Source organism: Centruroides sculpturatus, unplaced genomic scaffold (assembly GCF_000671375.1).
Source record: "Centruroides sculpturatus isolate CEXI.00-Female unplaced genomic scaffold, Cexi_2.0 scaffold870, whole genome shotgun sequence".
NCBI lineage: Eukaryota > Metazoa > Arthropoda > Arachnida > Scorpiones > Buthidae > Centruroides > Centruroides sculpturatus.
The window spans coordinates 297,933-321,362 of NW_019385310.1; the positions used below are offsets into that span (position 1 = coordinate 297,933).

Below are 23,430 nucleotides of genomic sequence, written 5' to 3' on the forward strand. Positions count from 1 at the left end.
CAGCGCTAGTGTGATGAAATCAAGAAAAAACGGCCACATTTGGCGAAGAAGAAAGTGTTGTTTCATCAAGACAACACACCAGTTCACACATCCGTTATTGCAATGGCCAAAATCAATGAGTTAAGGTTCAAATTGCTTCCTCATGCACCCTATTGGCCAGATTTAGCCTCCTTGGATTATTTTCTCTTTCCAAACTTAAAAAAATGGCTTGGTGATAAAAGATTTGCCAACAATGAAGAGGTGGAGTCTGCAGTTGATGGCTATTTTGAGAAGCTCAACAGTTCTCACTAAAAACAGGGGATCGAAGCTATTGTACATTGCTGGAAAAAGTGTATCGAGCTAAAAGGAGATTATGTTGAAAAATAAAGATATGTTTTACCAAATTTTTTGTGTCTTCTTTGTTAAGTCGGGTACTTCTGGGACTACCCTCGTACACTGGTATATTAGTTATCAACACAAGGAGGAATTCATAATCAGAAAAATCAAAAAATCTTTATTTAAAAATTATGAACTCCTCCTTGTGTTGATAACTAATACACCAGTGTAATTGTCCTATTAATCCAATAAGTCCACAACAATTTTTTCAAAAATAAAGTACGATTAAGGACAGTAAGGCAATTAAATTTACATTGTTATTTTATTGCACTGGGAAGAATATTTTCTTTAATGTTTAATTAACAACTAGTTTTATTAGATATGATTAATTTTATATTTTAGTCTCACAGTTTAACTGGCATGCCAATCATTCTGCGAAAATACAGTACATTTTTATAAAAAGTACTTAAATTAGAACAATTTGTAATCAAATTACAATTCTATTTTGTAGGAGCTGTAATAAAAGATTCTATGTCAATTAAAAATACTCACATGTATTCCTTTTCCCAATATTCGTGATGCCAGTATCTCAATTCTTCGACTGACGTCCCGGCGGCCCACAGGAGAGCAGCGGTCGTACAACCACAGATGAGCCTAGAATGTAAAAAATTACAAATAATTTTTTAAACTACAATTAAAGATTATATTAAAAAGCAAATTTTAAATATTGTAAATGTAGAAGACAAATGAGTTGAACCTATAAATCTATAGTATTTTAATATTATTTCTTTGGATACTGAACTTACATTAGATAGAACACCACGATAGAAACCTTCAAATGTAGTTATATTTTTAATTTTTGAATGTTTTCGGTTGGTTTGTATTGACCTACTTTAGGATAAAAAGGCAATCAAATGACTGCTTTCATTCAAAACAAGTGAACATAAAATGCATTTCTGATGAATATAATTGAAATACTGATTCTAGAACAAAAAATTCAAAACAAGAGAATATCAGACTTTTAAATAATATGATAATGAAAAATACACGACGACTAAAATACCAAACAACACACAAATCAAATAAAAAGATAAAAAATGCAGAATACCAAAAACGATAAAAATAGAAATAAAATTAAAAATACACAAAAATGCTTGTATGCTTGGTAATTTCTCTGTATGCTTTTGTACTTTTACCCAAGCATCATTTGAAGTCCAGATGTAGTAATGCTTTCCAAATTGTCGATAACGTGTTTTAGTCTTTGTAATTAATGGATTGTCCTATGGATATCAACTTATAAAAGTGCATTTGTATATTTAATGTATTGTGTACTCTCTGTACTATTCTGGCATGGTTCCATTCAATTGTGAAGGAATTGCAACTTACGTAATGCCTGACTGTAACGACTGACTGGTTTAGGTTTCCGAATGTCGTCATTGTGCTCGGTGATCCTGGATTATAGGATTATGTATGATTTATGTTACATCACAGCCATAAAGAGGTCATAATTATTTTTGTCAGTTATACATTTATGTTTCAAATGAAAATAGTCATTTGATCGCCATTTTATTCTGAAGAAGGTTCATACAAAAACATTCAAAAATCAAAAATATCACTGTATTTTAAGGTATTTTTTTTATCACGGTGCGATTTTTTTAATAATAAACTATAAAATAATAAAGACACTCAATTTTATAAAAAGTATTTTATGCCATCTCGATTTGGCTACAACTTTGAAGAACCAATTAGCCAAATTAACACATTTTAAAATTGATAGCTTAATCTCTACAAGTGATAAATCTTCAGATTGATTAATTTGTAAAGTTGAAAGACAAGACGATTAACAAGAGAGGAAAAATGGGAACTCTGGCCAGAATCCAAACAATAGGATTTTTAACTACATGATCTATAAAATCAATTTACATACTTTTAGTACCAAAACAAGAAAAAGTGTGATAAACCAAGCAAGTCACATCAGAAGGTGTAGAGGTGCAAAAAATTCTAGCCCAGAGTCCAAGAATGCTCTCTGTGATCTCAGAGGATATTTTAGTAAAATATTGAAATACAGTAGAGCGTCGTTTATCCGAATCAATTGGAGACTGGGGTTGTTCGGAAAATTGATATTTCGGATAACTGATTATGTACGAAAAAAGTGCATCAGAATTGCAGAATCAGAATCTAACCCATGTTGAAATTTTTCTCTGTTGCGTGTCACTTCGCGTTGAATTTTCGTCGATGTTAAGCCTAACGAAGACATTTGTATCGTTAAAAATTATTTCTTTATTTTGTACAAACAAAATAAATATATTGAAAAATATAAAATCAATAAAAAATTATACTTCAGAAGTTAATTTAGTATCAAAAACGTAAAATATTTGAGTAGCCCAAGACATAGCCAAAGATTGCAGCGCCACAGCACTGGCGAAAATTTAAATTTGCCGAATGGAATTCTTTTGGATAATTGACTTTCGGATAAACGACGCTCTACTGTATTTCTTTTTCATTTCTCATCCAGAGATTTGATACAAAATTTAAGAAATATCATATCTAGAACTTGAGTTTCTTTGTATATTTCTGCAGTATGCAAAAAAAATAAGCATAAATAATTACTTAGATAACATTTTAACACAATTGTTATATGATGCGATTCGCAAGCCGAAGGTCTTCCGACATATTCCAAGACTATCCGCATCGACGCATCTTCTAGATCCGATTTCCATATTTAGAAATAAACTAAAAACATCTCTCTTGACTCTACAAACACTACTTGGCCATTGTCAAAGGATAAAAAATAAAAATAATAAGTTAATAATACATTATATAATAGTTCAAAAGGAAAGGTTTGTTTCTTTTGAACAAATATTGAACAATAACTAAAAGCTTTGGAAATGTTTGTATGAGGGCAGTTTTTTTTTTCAAGCTCTGATGATCCATAAAACAAATACGTGTAAATAACAAAACTAATTTATTACCAAAAGTTAGGTACTGTACAAACGTGGTTACTTTTTGATATAATCACTGTGAATATTGAGGAATTTTTCATATCTTTCGACAAGCTTTTCCATCCCCTTGTCAGAATGTTGCCACCAGTGAATTGAGATAGCCTTAACAACATTGTTTTAAAGATTGCATTAGTCTCAAACCTCTGCCCTGCTAGCCATATTTTCAGTTCAGGAAAGAGGTGGAAGTCTTCACACATTAAAAAGTTCCAAGCTGGGTGTAAGTCTTCACCATCTTTAAACACCCATTGTATAGCCCCAATTTAGAATCAAGCAACTTTCACATCTTTCCTGAACAGAAAAAGTGGCTAGGAGGGCAGAGGTTTGAGAATAACAACAATCACAGTGATTACATCAAAATTTCAAATTTCACAGTGATTATGTCAAAAAGTAACCATGTTTGTACCTTACTTTTGGTAATAAATTATTTTGTTATTTACACTTGCCTTTTTTATGGACCATCGGAGCTTGAAAAAAAACAGCCTATGTATTATATTAACACTTTAATTAATTAAAAATGGTTTTTATTTGTGTTTTGAGATTTGTTATCAAAATGTAACCATTACTTAATATTGCATTACAAATTAAAAAATTAGACAGTTTTAAAACAGAGAAACAGTCTGCTTCAAATTGAGCATATTCTGTCAATGGAACATAAAGCTTAGTTGGAACCGTTGTTTCATAGTGATGTGTGAACTTTAATTGAGAAATTTCAAATTTTTTATGAAATTATTAGATTTTAAATTTATTACAAATTAAATGAGATAAATGTATAAAAACAAATTAGTATTGATTTTCCAACAACTTATTATTGGTTTTATTTAATATTTGAATTGATCACTTCTGGTAGGTCATTATGTTAAGTGACTTGACAAGAGAATCTAATAAACAATAATACACTTTGCTTTAAATTATTATTGTTATAATTTTTAAAAAAATTTTTACACAAAAAGTAACAAAGTAAAAATATCTTCTACTTTAAAAAAAAAACATCGAATAACCACCAACTGTACCAGAAAACTGTAGCTATACATGTAAATAAGAAATTACACCTCAATGCAAAATTTCCAGCATCAAAGTTCAATATTCTAACGTTTTTGGCCACTATTTCATCAGCCCTCGTCAGGAACTGTGGAATGGAAAAACCGTTCTATAAATAGAACACAAAGGCATTCTAATGTTGTTTTGCTGGTCAAAGACCAACAAAACAACGTTAGAAGCTGTAGAGATCTACAGGGCAGACAAAATGGAGCATGCATCAACACAGATGCCATTCATGAACCAAATGCATGGAAATACTATCTAGACTCATAATAATGTCATATAACATATGTCACAGCCTGTATTCAAACATATTTGAAACTTTTACTTTAACATTAGAACGCAAAGGCATTCCATTTATAGAACGGTTTTTCCATTCTACAATTCCTGATGAGGGCTGATGAAATAGTGGCCAAAATGTTAGAATACTGAACTTCTTTGCTGGAAATTTTGCATTGAGGTCTCGTTTAACTCCACTTTGTTAGATATTCCATAAAAAAAATATCCATATGGAACTCTTAATTAAGTTTGTTTTGGATTCATACTTTTATAAGAAAAACTGACCCTAGGATGATCCAAAGAGAGAGAGAGAAGGATCAAAAATGTTAGTCTGTTTTCTACATACAGGACTCATTGGAGTCAAACAAAGGTTCTCAGGATGTAATGTACAGAAACTTCAATCTATAAGGAGTTTTTGATATTTGAACAGTAAAATATGTCTAAATGAATCCAGTAAAAACAGAAACCTGCCACCTAAATCTATATAAGTAAAAATGTAAATGTTCGTTTGTTCAAAATCTTAAATCTCCAAAAGTTCTTAACCAATTGCTTTGAAATTTTGACTCAACATTGCATTGCATTTGAATACGCACGTGTTTTTATATTATATAGATGTTGAAATTCCCCCACATGTGGGAGAGGGAGAGGGACAAAATTAAGACTTAACGTGAAGAACTGGTCTATTATAATATTTTAGATGCGGTTTTTTGTGTTTTTGATTGCATTTTAATAGGGTACATCAAGAGAATGTACACTAATAAGGGATTTTTTTGAAATTCCCCCACGGGAGTGTTATACATTTATAATAAATACATTTTGAGCCACAGCAATGTGTGGCTCAAAATGGTACAGCTAGTGGAAAATAAATTTATTAACTGCTAAAGCTGGAACTATCTTATAAACATGAAAATTTAACCTTTCTCTCAATTTCTATCATTCACTGTTTAAAAAACAAATATTTTTGGCTACATTCAGTGGCCTATGTCAGGTTAAGCAGATTCTGTGTCAAACTTCTATAGCAGATTTGAAGTTTATAATAACACTGTTTTTCTTTGACATAACTGTTTAAGGCTAAGAGAATGTCGTCTACATATCTCAAATATATTAGTGGGTATGCTATCATGAGGGATAACTAAAAATCTTTTGCTCAACATGCCTCATGACTATTTCCACTGGTATAGAAGACAGTGGCGAGCTCATTAGGACTCATTTTTGTAGGTATACTTTCCCATTAAACTGAAAGTAATTATGTTTGGTAACAAAAAGTAAAACCTCACGGATCTCTAAGATTTGCTGTGCAGAAAAGCATTCCTTGATGAGTAGAATATTGACAAGCACAACTGCCTCAAATTGAGGGAGAGAGAGTAGAGAGCGACAACATCCATTTTGTTGAAACTGTACCCATTAGGGGACAATTTACTTAGCGCAGCAGATAAAGATGCTTTTGCTGCAATGGAGGAAGATGTAACAAGGGGGAAGAAGCCCACTTAGGAGCTTGACAATGACTTTCTTGGGTTTGGCTACACTTCCTCAGTAATGCATGTAGATTCCTCCATGCAGTAATCTTATAGTTTGGTTTATTTGGTTATGGCAACACAATCTGCCAAGGGGGATGCATTCTGGTAAAACTTTTATGGGAACCTGGACCCTATTTAGGTATTACTAATGTGAAGAAAACCTGGAAACTCCACGTGGCCAGCCTGTTGGCCCTGCCCAAATCCACAACTAACGACCAGTGTTCAATGGTTTTACCTACTCACAGTTACTGGAGGATGCTTATTAGAATTAAGAAAGTATCATTCAGAAATGAAAAAACCCAAGTTGTTAGACATGGAAACTTAAATACTTATAGACTTTTCACAGGATAACACTTTCAATTCCACACAGGCAAGTGCTATATTCTACATGTTGCAATAATGATATAGCATGTCTATTTTGCATTATTTTATCATTGCAGTAATTAAGTGAATATAATATATATATTTTTTAAAATTATGTCCCTTTTGTAAGAATTATATTTAATTAATTATTTTCTTAATTTTTTGCCAATAGATGGCATTACATGTAAAGCCAGCAAATTGAATGTAGATGGAAATTTATTGATTTATAGAAATCCAATAGATATTTTGGGGTGGGATGTATGACAACATTATCTAAATTAGAAGTATGTGAACATAACTGCCAAGTTTTGTAGCAATTGGTTGAATGGCCTAGGAATGTATATTGAACAAACAAACATCCTCATTTATAATATATATATATATATATATATAAAGCATATGAGTCAGAACTATCCAAGGCATCTGAAAAAGAAAGAAAAACTTTGCCAGTTCAAAGAAAGCATGCCACACTGTGTACAGTGTGTTTGTTTCTTTAAAATTAATCCATTCTCAAGTGCCCTGTAGATTTCAATGGCTTCTAAGTATTTATGGTGAAAACACTAAAATGTTCAAATACAATAACTTAAACTCAACAGTTATAATTGTTTGACTTTAATATATATAAGGCAATAATACTATTATTATTATTAATTAAATGCTGAATAATTTGGCACTAGAGGCAGACATTAGGCACCATCCTTTGCTAAATTTAATAACTATGATTAAATTAATTTAGAAGTTTCTGGATGAAAAGAATTGGCCTGAAACAGGGTACAAACCTGCAACTCTCATTTACTATGCGGATGCATTGCTAGTTATACTACTGTTCATTCAATCTTCACTTCCAGAACTCTAGCACCAAATTACTTAGAATTTAAATAATAATAATAATAATTAGTAGTAGTAGTAGTGGGGCTTTACTAAAAAGTTCACAGTATTTTTACTTTGCCTTAGGAATAATAAATTCTCATTAGCATTTAGAGCCTTCAAATAAAGATTGACTCTGCTAACATGACTTTGTTGTTCCTGAGGTATGAAAAGAATGAAAATGTGAAAACAATGTAAACTGTTAATTTTTCTTACTTTTAAATCAAATTTATCATCTTGATGTTTAGTTATTTTCACTTACATTAATTATTTATCTATTAAATGTGTTAATTGATGTTTGTCATTTAATTTATATTACTTACCCTAATGTTCCTCCTGTGGCACATCCGACTGCCGTAGCCCGAATACCGAGCTTCAGTTTCCATATACTACCACATACAGCTAATTCAAAATTTTTTAAATTATAAAATTAATTCTCAATAAAGTAATTAATCCTAATTGCTAATTTTGTTNAAAAAACGGCCACATTTGGCGAAGAAGAAAGTGTTGTTTCATCAAGACAACACACCAGTTCACACATCCGTTATTGCAATGGCCAAAATCAATGAGTTAAGGTTCAAATTGCTTCCTCATGCACCCTATTGGCCAGATTTAGCCTCCTTGGATTATTTTCTCTTTCCAAACTTAAAAAAATGGCTTGGTGATAAAAGATTTGCCAACAATGAAGAGGTGGAGTCTGCAGTTGATGGCTATTTTGAGAAGCTCAACAGTTCTCACTAAAAACAGGGGATCGAAGCTATTGTACATTGCTGGAAAAAGTGTATCGAGCTAAAAGGAGATTATGTTGAAAAATAAAGATATGTTTTACCAAATTTTTTGTGTCTTCTTTGTTAAGTCGGGTACTTCTGGGACTACCCTCGTACACTGGTATATTAGTTATCAACACAAGGAGGAATTCATAATCAGAAAAATCAAAAAATCTTTATTTAAAAATTATGAACTCCTCCTTGTGTTGATAACTAATACACCAGTGTAATTGTCCTATTAATCCAATAAGTCCACAACAATTTTTTCAAAAATAAAGTACGATTAAGGACAGTAAGGCAATTAAATTTACATTGTTATTTTATTGCACTGGGAAGAATATTTTCTTTAATGTTTAATTAACAACTAGTTTTATTAGATATGATTAATTTTATATTTTAGTCTCACAGTTTAACTGGCATGCCAATCATTCTGCGAAAATACAGTACATTTTTATAAAAAGTACTTAAATTAGAACAATTTGTAATCAAATTACAATTCTATTTTGTAGGAGCTGTAATAAAAGATTCTATGTCAATTAAAAATACTCACATGTATTCCTTTTCCCAATATTCGTGATGCCAGTATCTCAATTCTTCGACTGACGTCCCGGCGGCCCACAGGAGAGCAGCGGTCGTACAACCACAGATGAGCCTAGAATGTAAAAAATTACAAATAATTTTTTAAACTACAATTAAAGATTATATTAAAAAGCAAATTTTAAATATTGTAAATGTAGAAGACAAATGAGTTGAACCTATAAATCTATAGTATTTTAATATTATTTCTTTGGATACTGAACTTACATTAGATAGAACACCACGATAGAAACCTTCAAATGTAGTTATATTTTTAATTTTTGAATGTTTTCGGTTGGTTTGTATTGACCTACTTTAGGATAAAAAGGCAATCAAATGACTGCTTTCATTCAAAACAAGTGAACATAAAATGCATTTCTGATGAATATAATTGAAATACTGATTCTAGAACAAAAAATTCAAAACAAGAGAATATCAGACTTTTAAATAATATGATAATGAAAAATACACGACGACTAAAATACCAAACAACACACAAATCAAATAAAAAGATAAAAAATGCAGAATACCAAAAACGATAAAAATAGAAATAAAATTAAAAATACACAAAAATGCTTGTATGCTTGGTAATTTCTCTGTATGCTTTTGTACTTTTACCCAAGCATCATTTGAAGTCCAGATGTAGTAATGCTTTCCAAATTGTCGATAACGTGTTTTAGTCTTTGTAATTAATGGATTGTCCTATGGATATCAACTTATAAAAGTGCATTTGTATATTTAATGTATTGTGTACTCTCTGTACTATTCTGGCATGGTTCCATTCAATTGTGAAGGAATTGCAACTTACGTAATGCCTGACTGTAACGACTGACTGGTTTAGGTTTCCGAATGTCGTCATTGTGCTCGGTGATCCTGGATTATAGGATTATGTATGATTTATGTTACATCACAGCCATAAAGAGGTCATAATTATTTTTGTCAGTTATACATTTATGTTTCAAATGAAAATAGTCATTTGATCGCCATTTTATTCTGAAGAAGGTTCATACAAAAACATTCAAAAATCAAAAATATCACTGTATTTTAAGGTATTTTTTTTATCACGGTGCGATTTTTTTAATAATAAACTATAAAATAATAAAGACACTCAATTTTATAAAAAGTATTTTATGCCATCTCGATTTGGCTACAACTTTGAAGAACCAATTAGCCAAATTAACACATTTTAAAATTGATAGCTTAATCTCTACAAGTGATAAATCTTCAGATTGATTAATTTGTAAAGTTGAAAGACAAGACGATTAACAAGAGAGGAAAAATGGGAACTCTGGCCAGAATCCAAACAATAGGATTTTTAACTACATGATCTATAAAATCAATTTACATACTTTTAGTACCAAAACAAGAAAAAGTGTGATAAACCAAGCAAGTCACATCAGAAGGTGTAGAGGTGCAAAAAATTCTAGCCCAGAGTCCAAGAATGCTCTCTGTGATCTCAGAGGATATTTTAGTAAAATATTGAAATACAGTAGAGCGTCGTTTATCCGAATCAATTGGAGACTGGGGTTGTTCGGAAAATTGATATTTCGGATAACTGATTATGTACGAAAAAAGTGCATCAGAATTGCAGAATCAGAATCTAACCCATGTTGAAATTTTTCTCTGTTGCGTGTCACTTCGCGTTGAATTTTCGTCGATGTTAAGCCTAACGAAGACATTTGTATCGTTAAAAATTATTTCTTTATTTTGTACAAACAAAATAAATATATTGAAATAGTTTAACGTATCCGATGTCGAAATTTTTATCCGTTGCGTGTCGCTTCGCGTGAATTTTCGTCGATGTTAAGCCTAACGAAGACATTTGTATCGTTAAAAATTATTTTTTTATTTTGTACGAACAAAATAAATATATTGAAAAATATAAAATCAATAAAAAATTATACTTCAGAAGTTAATTTAGTATCAAAAACGTAAAATATTTGAGTAGCCCAAGACATAGCCAAAGATTGCAGCGCCACAGCACTGGCGAAAATTTAAATTTGCCGAATGGAATTCTTTTGGATAATTGACTTTCGGATAAACGACGCTCTACTGTATTTCTTTTTCATTTCTCATCCAGAGATTTGATACAAAATTTAAGAAATATCATATCTAGAACTTGAGTTTCTTTGTATATTTCTGCAGTATGCAAAAAAAATAAGCATAAATAATTACTTAGATAACATTTTAACACAATTGTTATATGATGCGATTCGCAAGCCGAAGGTCTTCCGACATATTCCAAGACTATCCGCATCGACGCATCTTCTAGATCCGATTTCCATATTTAGAAATAAACTAAAAACATCTCTCTTGACTCTACAAACACTACTTGGCCATTGTCAAAGGATAAAAAATAAAAATAATAAGTTAATAATACATTATATAATAGTTCAAAAGGAAAGGTTTGTTTCTTTTGAACAAATATTGAACAATAACTAAAAGCTTTGGAAATGTTTGTATGAGGGCAGTTTTTTTTTTCAAGCTCTGATGATCCATAAAACAAATACGTGTAAATAACAAAACTAATTTATTACCAAAAGTTAGGTACTGTACAAACGTGGTTACTTTTTGATATAATCACTGTGAATATTGAGGAATTTTTCATATCTTTCGACAAGCTTTTCCATCCCCTTGTCAGAATGTTGCCACCAGTGAATTGAGATAGCCTTAACAACATTGTTTTAAAGATTGCATTAGTCTCAAACCTCTGCCCTGCTAGCCATATTTTCAGTTCAGGAAAGAGGTGGAAGTCTTCACACATTAAAAAGTTCCAAGCTGGGTGTAAGTCTTCACCATCTTTAAACACCCATTGTATAGCCCCAATTTAGAATCAAGCAACTTTCACATCTTTCCTGAACAGAAAAAGTGGCTAGGAGGGCAGAGGTTTGAGAATAACAACAATCACAGTGATTACATCAAAATTTCAAATTTCACAGTGATTATGTCAAAAAGTAACCATGTTTGTACCTTACTTTTGGTAATAAATTATTTTGTTATTTACACTTGCCTTTTTTATGGACCATCGGAGCTTGAAAAAAAACAGCCTATGTATTATATTAACACTTTAATTAATTAAAAATGGTTTTTATTTGTGTTTTGAGATTTGTTATCAAAATGTAACCATTACTTAATATTGCATTACAAATTAAAAAATTAGACAGTTTTAAAACAGAGAAACAGTCTGCTTCAAATTGAGCATATTCTGTCAATGGAACATAAAGCTTAGTTGGAACCGTTGTTTCATAGTGATGTGTGAACTTTAATTGAGAAATTTCAAATTTTTTATGAAATTATTAGATTTTAAATTTATTACAAATTAAATGAGATAAATGTATAAAAACAAATTAGTATTGATTTTCCAACAACTTATTATTGGTTTTATTTAATATTTGAATTGATCACTTCTGGTAGGTCATTATGTTAAGTGACTTGACAAGAGAATCTAATAAACAATAATACACTTTGCTTTAAATTATTATTGTTATAATTTTTAAAAAAATTTTTACACAAAAAGTAACAAAGTAAAAATATCTTCTACTTTAAAAAAAAAAACATCGAATAACCACCAACTGTACCAGAAAACTGTAGCTATACATGTAAATAAGAAATTACACCTCAATGCAAAATTTCCAGCATCAAAGTTCAATATTCTAACGTTTTTGGCCACTATTTCATCAGCCCTCGTCAGGAACTGTGGAATGGAAAAACCGTTCTATAAATAGAACACAAAGGCATTCTAATGTTGTTTTGCTGGTCAAAGACCAACAAAACAACGTTAGAAGCTGTAGAGATCTACAGGGCAGACAAAATGGAGCATGCATCAACACAGATGCCATTCATGAACCAAATGCATGGAAATACTATCTAGACTCATAATAATGTCATATAACATATGTCACAGCCTGTATTCAAACATATTTGAAACTTTTACTTTAACATTAGAACGCAAAGGCATTCCATTTATAGAACGGTTTTTCCATTCTACAATTCCTGATGAGGGCTGATGAAATAGTGGCCAAAATGTTAGAATACTGAACTTCTTTGCTGGAAATTTTGCATTGAGGTCTCGTTTAACTCCACTTTGTTAGATATTCCATAAAAAAAATATCCATATGGAACTCTTAATTAAGTTTGTTTTGGATTCATACTTTTATAAGAAAAACTGACCCTAGGATGATCCAAAGAGAGAGAGAGAAGGATCAAAAATGTTAGTCTGTTTTCTACATACAGGACTCATTGGAGTCAAACAAAGGTTCTCAGGATGTAATGTACAGAAACTTCAATCTATAAGGAGTTTTTGATATTTGAACAGTAAAATATGTCTAAATGAATCCAGTAAAAACAGAAACCTGCCACCTAAATCTATATAAGTAAAAATGTAAATGTTCGTTTGTTCAAAATCTTAAATCTCCAAAAGTTCTTAACCAATTGCTTTGAAATTTTGACTCAACATTGCATTGCATTTGAATACGCACGTGTTTTTATATTATATAGATGTTGAAATTCCCCCACATGTGGGAGAGGGAGAGGGACAAAATTAAGACTTAACGTGAAGAACTGGTCTATTATAATATTTTAGATGCGGTTTTTTGTGTTTTTGATTGCATTTTAATAGGGTACATCAAGAGAATGTACACTAATAAGGGATTTTTTTGAAATTCCCCCACGGGAGTGTTATACATTTATAATAAATACATTTTGAGCCACAGCAATGTGTGGCTCAAAATGGTACAGCTAGTGGAAAATAAATTTATTAACTGCTAAAGCTGGAACTATCTTATAAACATGAAAATTTAACCTTTCTCTCAATTTCTATCATTCACTGTTTAAAAAACAAATATTTTTGGCTACATTCAGTGGCCTATGTCAGGTTAAGCAGATTCTGTGTCAAACTTCTATAGCAGATTTGAAGTTTATAATAACACTGTTTTTCTTTGACATAACTGTTTAAGGCTAAGAGAATGTCGTCTACATATCTCAAATATATTAGTGGGTATGCTATCATGAGGGATAACTAAAAATCTTTTGCTCAACATGCCTCATGACTATTTCCACTGGTATAGAAGACAGTGGCGAGCTCATTAGGACTCATTTTTGTAGGTATACTTTCCCATTAAACTGAAAGTAATTATGTTTGGTAACAAAAAGTAAAACCTCACGGATCTCTAAGATTTGCTGTGCAGAAAAGCATTCCTTGATGAGTAGAATATTGACAAGCACAACTGCCTCAAATTGAGGGAGAGAGAGTAGAGAGCGACAACATCCATTTTGTTGAAACTGTACCCATTAGGGGACAATTTACTTAGCGCAGCAGATAAAGATGCTTTTGCTGCAATGGAGGAAGATGTAACAAGGGGGAAGAAGCCCACTTAGGAGCTTGACAATGACTTTCTTGGGTTTGGCTACACTTCCTCAGTAATGCATGTAGATTCCTCCATGCAGTAATCTTATAGTTTGGTTTATTTGGTTATGGCAACACAATCTGCCAAGGGGGATGCATTCTGGTAAAACTTTTATGGGAACCTGGACCCTATTTAGGTATTACTAATGTGAATAAAACCTGGAAACTCCACGTGGCCAGCCTGTTGGCCCTGCCCAAATCCACAACTAACGACCAGTGTTCAATGGTTTTACCTACTCACAGTTACTGGAGGATGCTTATTAGAATTAAGAAAGTATCATTCAGAAATGAAAAAACCCAAGTTGTTAGACATGGAAACTTAAATACTTATAGACTTTTCACAGGATAACACTTTCAATTCCACACAGGCAAGTGCTATATTCTACATGTTGCAATAATGATATAGCATGTCTATTTTGCATTATTTTATCATTGCAGTAATTAAGTGAATATAATATATATATTTTTTAAAATTATGTCCCTTTTGTAAGAATTATATTTAATTAATTATTTTCTTAATTTTTTGCCAATAGATGGCATTACATGTAAAGCCAGCAAATTGAATGTAGATGGAAATTTATTGATTTATAGAAATCCAATAGATATTTTGGGGTGGGATGTATGACAACATTATCTAAATTAGAAGTATGTGAACATAACTGCCAAGTTTTGTAGCAATTGGTTGAATGGCCTAGGAATGTATATTGAACAAACAAACATCCTCATTTATAATATATATATATATATATATATAAAGCATATGAGTCAGAACTATCCAAGGCATCTGAAAAAGAAAGAAAAACTTTGCCAGTTCAAAGAAAGCATGCCACACTGTGTACAGTGTGTTTGTTTCTTTAAAATTAATCCATTCTCAAGTGCCCTGTAGATTTCAATGGCTTCTAAGTATTTATGGTGAAAACACTAAAATGTTCAAATACAATAACTTAAACTCAACAGTTATAATTGTTTGACTTTAATATATATAAGGCAATAATACTATTATTATTATTAATTAAATGCTGAATAATTTGGCACTAGAGGCAGACATTAGGCACCATCCTTTGCTAAATTTAATAACTATGATTAAATTAATTTAGAAGTTTCTGGATGAAAAGAATTGGCCTGAAACAGGGTACAAACCTGCAACTCTCATTTACTATGCGGATGCATTGCTAGTTATACTACTGTTCATTCAATCTTCACTTCCAGAACTCTAGCACCAAATTACTTAGAATTTAAATAATAATAATAATAATTAGTAGTAGTAGTAGTGGGGCTTTACTAAAAAGTTCACAGTATTTTTACTTTGCCTTAGGAATAATAAATTCTCATTAGCATTTAGAGCCTTCAAATAAAGATTGACTCTGCTAACATGACTTTGTTGTTCCTGAGGTATGAAAAGAATGAAAATGTGAAAACAATGTAAACTGTTAATTTTTCTTACTTTTAAATCAAATTTATCATCTTGATGTTTAGTTATTTTCACTTACATTAATTATTTATCTATTAAATGTGTTAATTGATGTTTGTCATTTAATTTATATTACTTACCCTAATGTTCCTCCTGTGGCACATCCGACTGCCGTAGCCCGAATACCGAGCTTCAGTTTCCATATACTACCACATACAGCTAATTCAAAATTTTTTAAATTATAAAATTAATTCTCAATAAAGTAATTAATCCTAATTGCTAATTTTGTTTTAATTTCATAATAATTAGATGTAATTTCTAACAACAACAACTCGTAACTTAACTTAATTAATTTCTGCCAAATTATTGTGCTACATTAATGATTAGTTATTAATTTGACTAGAGGTAGGCAGATATGTTGCTATCTTGTATTAATTTTAATAATTATAATAAATTAATTTTTAATTTATAAACTTCTTCATAATTATTCTTAGATATTTCTTTATTATTAATTATAGCCCAAAAATAGCTCAATAATTTGGCACATCATTTGTAATTTCTAATCTAAATGATTACTTTTATTAAGCACTGAACAAAGTAAAAATATTTGCAGTATTGTAAGTACATGGTATTTATTGTAAGTACATGGTATTTACAATTAAGAACCATATATGAGGAAGATTTAAGTGAAAACAATTTTATTGTAACAGCCATGTAATGCAGATGATATCATTATGGGCTTTGGTATCATTAGGTACAGTACATGTCATATCTTAAAAACAGAACAGTTAGTGAAAAAAAATCAAATATGCATAAATATCATGTGATATTTCTGTCAAGTTGTACATCAAGTTGAAGATGTGAAGTGTAATCAGACTTTTGTTGGTGGAAAAGAAATGGAAATTTACTGCAGAATGAAAATGATATATGTTTATCCCAAGATTGAATCCATAAGTAAAGGCAGAAATTCAAATAAGGGTAATGGAATCTGGACATTACTCCCAGCCAGTTCAGGCACATTGCATTATCACTTTAACCAAAAAACCAATATAGAATCACAGGATAAGCTGAATACTACTGTGATCAAAAAGTATTGGGAATGGTTCATTTAAACTGCATGTGTTCAACAGGATACTATCGTTGTTCTTTTTCCTTATTTGGTACAACTTTCATCGACATCTAGCAGCAATTTATATGCCATCATCTATTTTTGTTTGCAAATAAACGCTTGTTTTGTGTAAAAAATTTTTTGCCAGCAATTTTTCAAAACATTGAGTGTAATCAAGTAAAGAATGTACATTAAGTTTTGAAGCTATCTTCTAACCTAATCACTGGTACTAATGATAATTCTAAATAACCTTTACTTCCAGTGACAAAACTTTAATTACTTGTCAAACGAATGCTTTCAACTTTACCCAAGGTCTGTGTCATGTTAATAGAACAATTCCAAAAGTGGAATAGAACATTTCTGAACATTAAATTTAAAATATTTCAAACATATAAAAACAAAGACTTAACAGATGTAAATACACAAGTTAACAGAGAGTAAATACACATATAATGCAACCCCCATGTACTTATTATTTGAGGATGCAGCACGCCAGAAAATAATATAAGTTCAATGTGCATTAGCATTGCCATGCTCCTCACACAAGTAATGCCAGGCATATGATAATGTGTTACTGTCCTTAAGATTGATGCACTTGCCCGTCAGGCCGGCCTTGTATATTTCTAGGACCTGCAGGGCCCTAATATGGTCAGTATGAAAGGCCCATTCTATTAGCCTGGTGCTAGGAGGGTCTGTGTGCACTTCCAGGATGGTGACGGTAGTATGGTGAACTCTAGTATTTACACCTGTTAAGTCTTTGTTTTTATGTTTGAAATATTTTAAATTTAATGTTCAAAAATGTTCTATTCCTAGCATTCCAGTTTTGGAATTGTTCTATTAACCTGACACAGACCTTGGGTAAGGTTGGTCGAAAGTGTTCGTTTGACGATTTATTGAAGTTTTGTCAGTGGAAGTAAAGGTTATTTAGAGTTAACATTAAATTTTCTTTTTGCAACAAAATTACTGGTACAAAAATGATAGAAATGTTGCAAAGCACCTTTGCCAACAATAGTTTATTAAATTTTTTTTAGATTTTTAGAAATAAGATTTTTAGAGTGGTACAAGATATTCAAGGAGGGCAGAGAATGCATCAAAGATGAACCATGCTCTGGTAGACCATCCACTTCAACTAATGAATAACACATCGCTCGAGTCAGAGATATGGTGCTCAATGATTTGCATTTAACAATTAGAGACATTTTTGAACATGTTCTGGTATAATTTCTGTGTAGATATTGTCTATTTATTAATAGGATTTATTATACTGGTGTAGTTTCTGATTAGCACAGAGAGATCTTAGTCAAAAGTCAAAACAAAATCTTTATTTTCATCCATACACTCTATTTTTTTGTTTTGACCTGAAGGCCCCTCTTCAGCAGGTTTACAACATTGCTTTCTTTATTGTCCAATATAATACAACACCAATACTAACAAAGTATCCAAAAAACAGTGTGTAACATACCTATCTTAACATTTTTTAAATTACACCTGTATGAAATGATAAAATGATCTTGGTTATTTTTCATCTTTCATATTCTTATTTCCTTTTTCTACATTTTGTTTTGACTTTTGACTAAGATTGCCTCTCTTTGCTAATCAGAAACTGCACGAGTATAATAAGTCCTATTAATAAACAAGGTCCAAGTAGATACTACTTTACATTTCTTTGTATATATTAAGGACATAGAGATAAAAAGAATTAAAGAATGTTCCAGTATCATTTGGATCTTTGTCAAGAAATTTTAAAAGATTATTTTGTCTTCCAGTGCATTGTTTCTCAAGTCATATCGAAAACATCAAATTTTTTCAAAAACAATGAGTTTCAGTGGCTAAGGAAATGCTTTCTCGAGGTGAATTACTCTTAAAATGCACCAAGGGCAACAAAATATGGATCTATGCTTTTGTCACCAAAACAGCTCAACAATCATGTGAATGATGCTGAAAAGGTGAAAGAAGACCGAAAAGACATCACAGTCAGTTAAAAATCATGATCATGTGGACTGTTTTCTTTGATTGTCATGGTGTTGTCATGGCAAAAGATAATAGCCAAAGTAGAGAGTGGGCAGAAGATGTCAGCCCACCAGTGGCCAAGTGCTCTTCATACCCTGAACATTGGGAGTTTGGTCATGAGTTTGTGCCTTGCTCAGATGGGCTGGCCACGTGGAGTTTTCCAGGTTTTCTCCATGTCTGTAACACCTAAATAGGGGCCAGTTTCTCTTTAAAAGACCTCCCAAAAGGCATCCCCCTAGGCAGATCGTCCAAGTGTTGTATTGTCATAACTTAACAAGCAGAAGTCCGATGTTGCTAGGCAGTATGGCTTGAACAGGTCTACAGTAGGCACAATCTTAGCTAAGAAAGATATAATTAAGAAGACTCAAAGAGCTATAGGAGTAACAAAATTCATGTCTGAGAAACAAAGATGTTCCATCCATGAAAAAATGGAGAGATTGCTTTTAATTTGGATAAAAGAAAGAAAAATGAAAAAAGATGTAACTAGTATGACTATCATTCAAGAGAAAGCTAGAGAAATTTTTGAAGAACTAAAGAAACAAACTGCACATTCGTCACATGAGGAGATAGAATTCAAAGCTATTACTAGATGGTTTAAGTTTAGAAGGAGAACTGGCATTAAATATGTGGTAATTCACAGTGAGTCTGCTAGTGCAGATAAAGAAGAAGCCAAGAAGTTCTGTCTCAAATTTGAAGAATTCATTAAAAAAAGAAGGATATTGTCCACAACAAACTTTCAATTGTGATGAAACTGGTTTATTTTGGAAGGCTTGCTGAACCGTACCTACATTATGAAAGAAGAGAAAAACATTCCTGGGCATAAATCCATGAAAGACCGAATGACATTAATTTTGGAAGCTAATGCTAGCGATGATATGAAGCTTATCCTGCTTCTTGTCTATCAATCTGAGAACCCTAGAGCATTCAAAAAAATTCCATAATTAAAGAAAAACTGCCAGTGATGTGGAGATTGAATAAAAGTGCATGGGTCACACAAGCTCTTTTCAAAGAATGGCTGTTTGAAGATTGTGCTCCAAGCATCAAGGATTACCTTCAGACCAACAAATTGCCATTAAAAGCACTGTTGCTATTGGACAATGCACCAGGACACCCAAAAGACCTTGAAGATAAATTGCTGGAAGACTTTCCCTGGCTGACATGACAGTTCAGTTTCTACCTCCAAATACCACTTTGTTGATTCAACCAATGGATCAATAGGTTATTGCAGGTTTCAAGAAATTGTACATTTGAGTACTGTTTCATTGGTGTGAAGCATGCCAGTTCTCCTCAACAATGACATTAAAAACGTTTTGGAAAGAAAAATTTGATATTCTTGAAGCTATATGGCTCATTCAAAAGGCATGGTCAGAAGTCACTCAATGACAGTTGAATTCTGCTTGGCGAAAGCTGTGTCCCTCCTGCATTCAGGGAGAGAAAGAGATGTTGTCCCTGAAATTGTGACAACTGCTAGAGATCTGGAATTGGAAGTGAATAAAGATGACATTGAGGAACTCATAATGGAATCTGAAACTGATCTGATGACAGAAGAACTCCAAGAACGCTTAAATGAAGAACACCAAGAAACTCAACAAGACGTGTTTTCTTCTGAAAAAGAGAAAGATGAAAAAGGATCAATGCCAACATCTGCTATTGAAGATCTTTTGAAGAAGTGGGAGGATGTTGGAACAAAGGTCTTAGAATGGCATCCAAACCAAGTTGAGGTTAATAGGCTTGGGGATCTCTACGATGACAATGCTATTAATTACTTCTGAAAAATCCTGAAGAGAGAAAAGCAATTGAGATTCTTTAACCCCTACAAATGGAAAAAACATGACTAATAAAAATGCAAAATGCAAAACTGCATATATATGTATTTTTATTATTACATATAAATAAACATAGTATGGAAGTATATATATTTTTATTTTTTGGAGTCTCCAGAACAAATTAATCAAATTCCCATAAAAACCTATGGTAAATCGATAATCGGTTAACGAACAATTTGGATAACGAACGAAGTCTAGGAATGGATTATGTTCATTAACCGATCACTCACTGTAATTAATTCAAGACAAGAGATTAAAAATTTATAATATAGTTCAATCACTAATTTTCAGCATGGTTACAAAGCCTTGCTGGATTAAGGTTTAACTAGACAAATTGAGACTATGTAATAATAATTTAACAGTACATCCTGCACCATAATTATATGCGTTGTGTTTTTAAATCATTAATGTCTGTTAGAAATTTAGATTAAGCAATATTACATCCTGTTTGGAAAGACTCACAATGGAAGACAACACGTTTTTATTTTAAAACACAGAAAAAAAAATTACAATTTAATACAAAAATTTGAATAATATCAACGTTTTATAGCCAATAGTTAGCATCCCTTTCTTATCAAGTGGATGACAATATGAAAATTCCAAACAACCTTATCCCTCTTGGAAAAGCTTTTTCTTTTTATAATTTTTATTTGAAACACAAAAACAAAGTTGGATTGGAAAGACTCCTTGTACAAGGTAATTGCCTCTCTTAGGACTTTGCTGATACAAAATCTATAGCTCAAGTGTGGCAATAGTAATAATAATAATATTAAATGAAAAATTCAAAAGTTCCAATATTCATAACTTTTGCTAGATGCAGATCTAACTAAAATGATTCATATTATTTTTGGGTTTTTGTATCTCAGTGCTTGTACTGACTCACCACTGTAAATAAAATTCATACAAACTTTTGTATATACAGTAAGACCCAGCTTAATGCTGCTTCACTTAATGCTGATTTGATATAACATGGTCTGCTCGAAGCATAAAAAAAGCTCAAAATTTACACTGATTTAAATTATTGCGGCATTTCATTGATTCGTATATAATACGATTATTTGCGAACAAAAACCAATCAGCAAAAGGTGGCAAAAAGGTGTACTTTCTTTAAATCTATGTTTGTTTGGTGCAATTTTGGAAAAAATATAACATCATGTATACCATAGGAAATATTGACTTGGCATGGCAAGAATTAACTGATAAATGCATGAACAAAGTGTGGAAGAAGTTATGGCTGAAGGTATCCAAGGATTCTCAATGAGAAGAGCCTATCGCTGTATTGTTAGATTGACCAAATTCAACCTAATCGATATAGCAGGACTAGGAGATAGACAAGCAGGATATTGAGGAGTTACAGCAGGTTTCTGGTGAGAATCTTACCTACAACAACCTTCAAGAACTGGCAGAACATGGAATTCATGTGGAACTGGAAAATAGTGATTCTGAAAACAAAGAACCAAAAAATTTCTCTACAGATTTCCTTAGTAAAAGTTTGGTAATGATAACCAAAATTGTTGATCAAATTGTAGCGAATGATCCAGATTTTGAAAGGAATGCAAAAGCGAAATGAGGCATTTTGGATGCGATTTTCTGCTACGAACATTTGCTTCAGGAAAGAAAAAAAGCGACAAATGAAACTTCACGACTTTACTGCAAAAGAACAAGAATTTCAGAAAAGTCAGGACCTTCGTCACAAAAAATGAACTTTACATTTCTGTGTGAATATGTTTGTGTGTTATTTAACATATTATTATACAAATTATTATAAGAATAATGTATAATTGAAGTAAAATTTGTTTATTTTTGGTTGCGTGTTCCCCTATCCCTATTTACTCTATGTTAAAATGACCTCATTTAATGCTGTTTCACTTAGCACTTTGTTGTCTAGGAACGCATCCCCTGCATTAAGTGAGGTCTTACTGTATTTATTATTTTTTACGTATAATAAATATATTACTATTGCTATTATTAATAATAATAATAATACACAGATATAGTAGCAGCCAGTCTGTCAAATATGCTTGTGAAAACATAACTGTTGAACTAAGAAGCACTAACACTCAACTTCTAGATGCATCATTTGATCAAAATTTCCCAAATAAAGACACCTTATTTTTTCTTATATGTAATAAAAACATAGGGTTTCCATTTGAAAATATGAAGTTGATGTTTGCTTCAGCAATGAGAAAACAATACCATCTTGTGTTTCCCTCAATGCAGAACATTTTCAGTCTAGAGCATATTTTTCAAGATATTTTGGGTAACTACTTAAAATGGAACACCCTGTATCTATAATATAATCGAGATGGGTTGATGATAATAATAATAATAAGTGCAGAGCCCAAACGGTTAGGAGTTGGAAGCTGAAATTTGGTACACAGTTAGGGTACGTCACGAAAACGCATACTAAGAAGGGATTTTTTGAAATGCCCCCCTGGGGGGAGAGGGACAGGATTAAGCTTAACACTTCCATCAACAATAGAAGTGTCAACAATGGAAGTATCAACAATGGAAGTGTCAACAATGGAAGTGTTACGTAACAATGGAATTGTTAAGAGAAAGCGACGTTTTAAGAGAAAGTGCAGTTGGTTTTCGTTTTTGCAGGAAATTGAAGATATTTTTAGACCCATGTAAAAATTCTCTAATTAGTCTGGAAACGGGGGATCCAATTTTTGCATTCTGTGAAAACGGGTAAGGTTGACTATAACATAATAATCTTAATCTTCGCTATCGTTACTTTTGCCCGAGCAACGCCGGGCCCACCTGCTAGTATATAAATAATTTTATTTAAAAACTTTTAAAATAATAATTATATTCATTATTTATTAAAGCAGAATAAAATTGTTACAAGTTTTAAATGTACATTCATTCAAATACACAATTTCCTTTTCAAATTTCTCTTACATTAAATAAATTAATTTTATAAATTTACTTACCACCAGCAGCA

General features: G+C 31.7%; 1 protein-coding gene and 1 long non-coding RNA gene across 3 annotated transcripts in view; one reads left to right on the plus strand and one right to left on the minus strand.

Annotated features, from left to right (window-relative positions):
- The window catches only part of LOC111637473 (twinfilin-1-like), a 78,376-nt gene extending 77,483 nt beyond the window's left edge, over positions 1–893 (plus strand). Inside the window, exon 11 of one of the 2 annotated variants that reach the window (XR_002758703.1) lies at positions 827–893. Coding sequence is in view for 1 of the 2 variants with exons in the window: in XM_023382969.1 (XP_023238737.1) it covers positions 827–835 (9 nt within the window). In the remaining variant the exon portion in view is untranslated. The remainder of the gene's footprint in view (positions 1–826) is intronic. The other variant, XM_023382969.1, reaches the window with a different exon arrangement.
- Positions 1–7,803, minus strand: part of LOC111637474 — a 29,332-nt gene extending 21,529 nt beyond the window's left edge. The window contains exons 1-2 of the long non-coding RNA XR_002758704.1: positions 7,705–7,803; positions 868–969 (exon numbers count right to left, since the gene is read on the minus strand). This is a non-coding gene — a long non-coding RNA (uncharacterized LOC111637474). The remainder of the gene's footprint in view (positions 1–867; positions 970–7,704) is intronic.
- Positions 7,804–23,430: the final 15,627 nt, after the last annotated feature.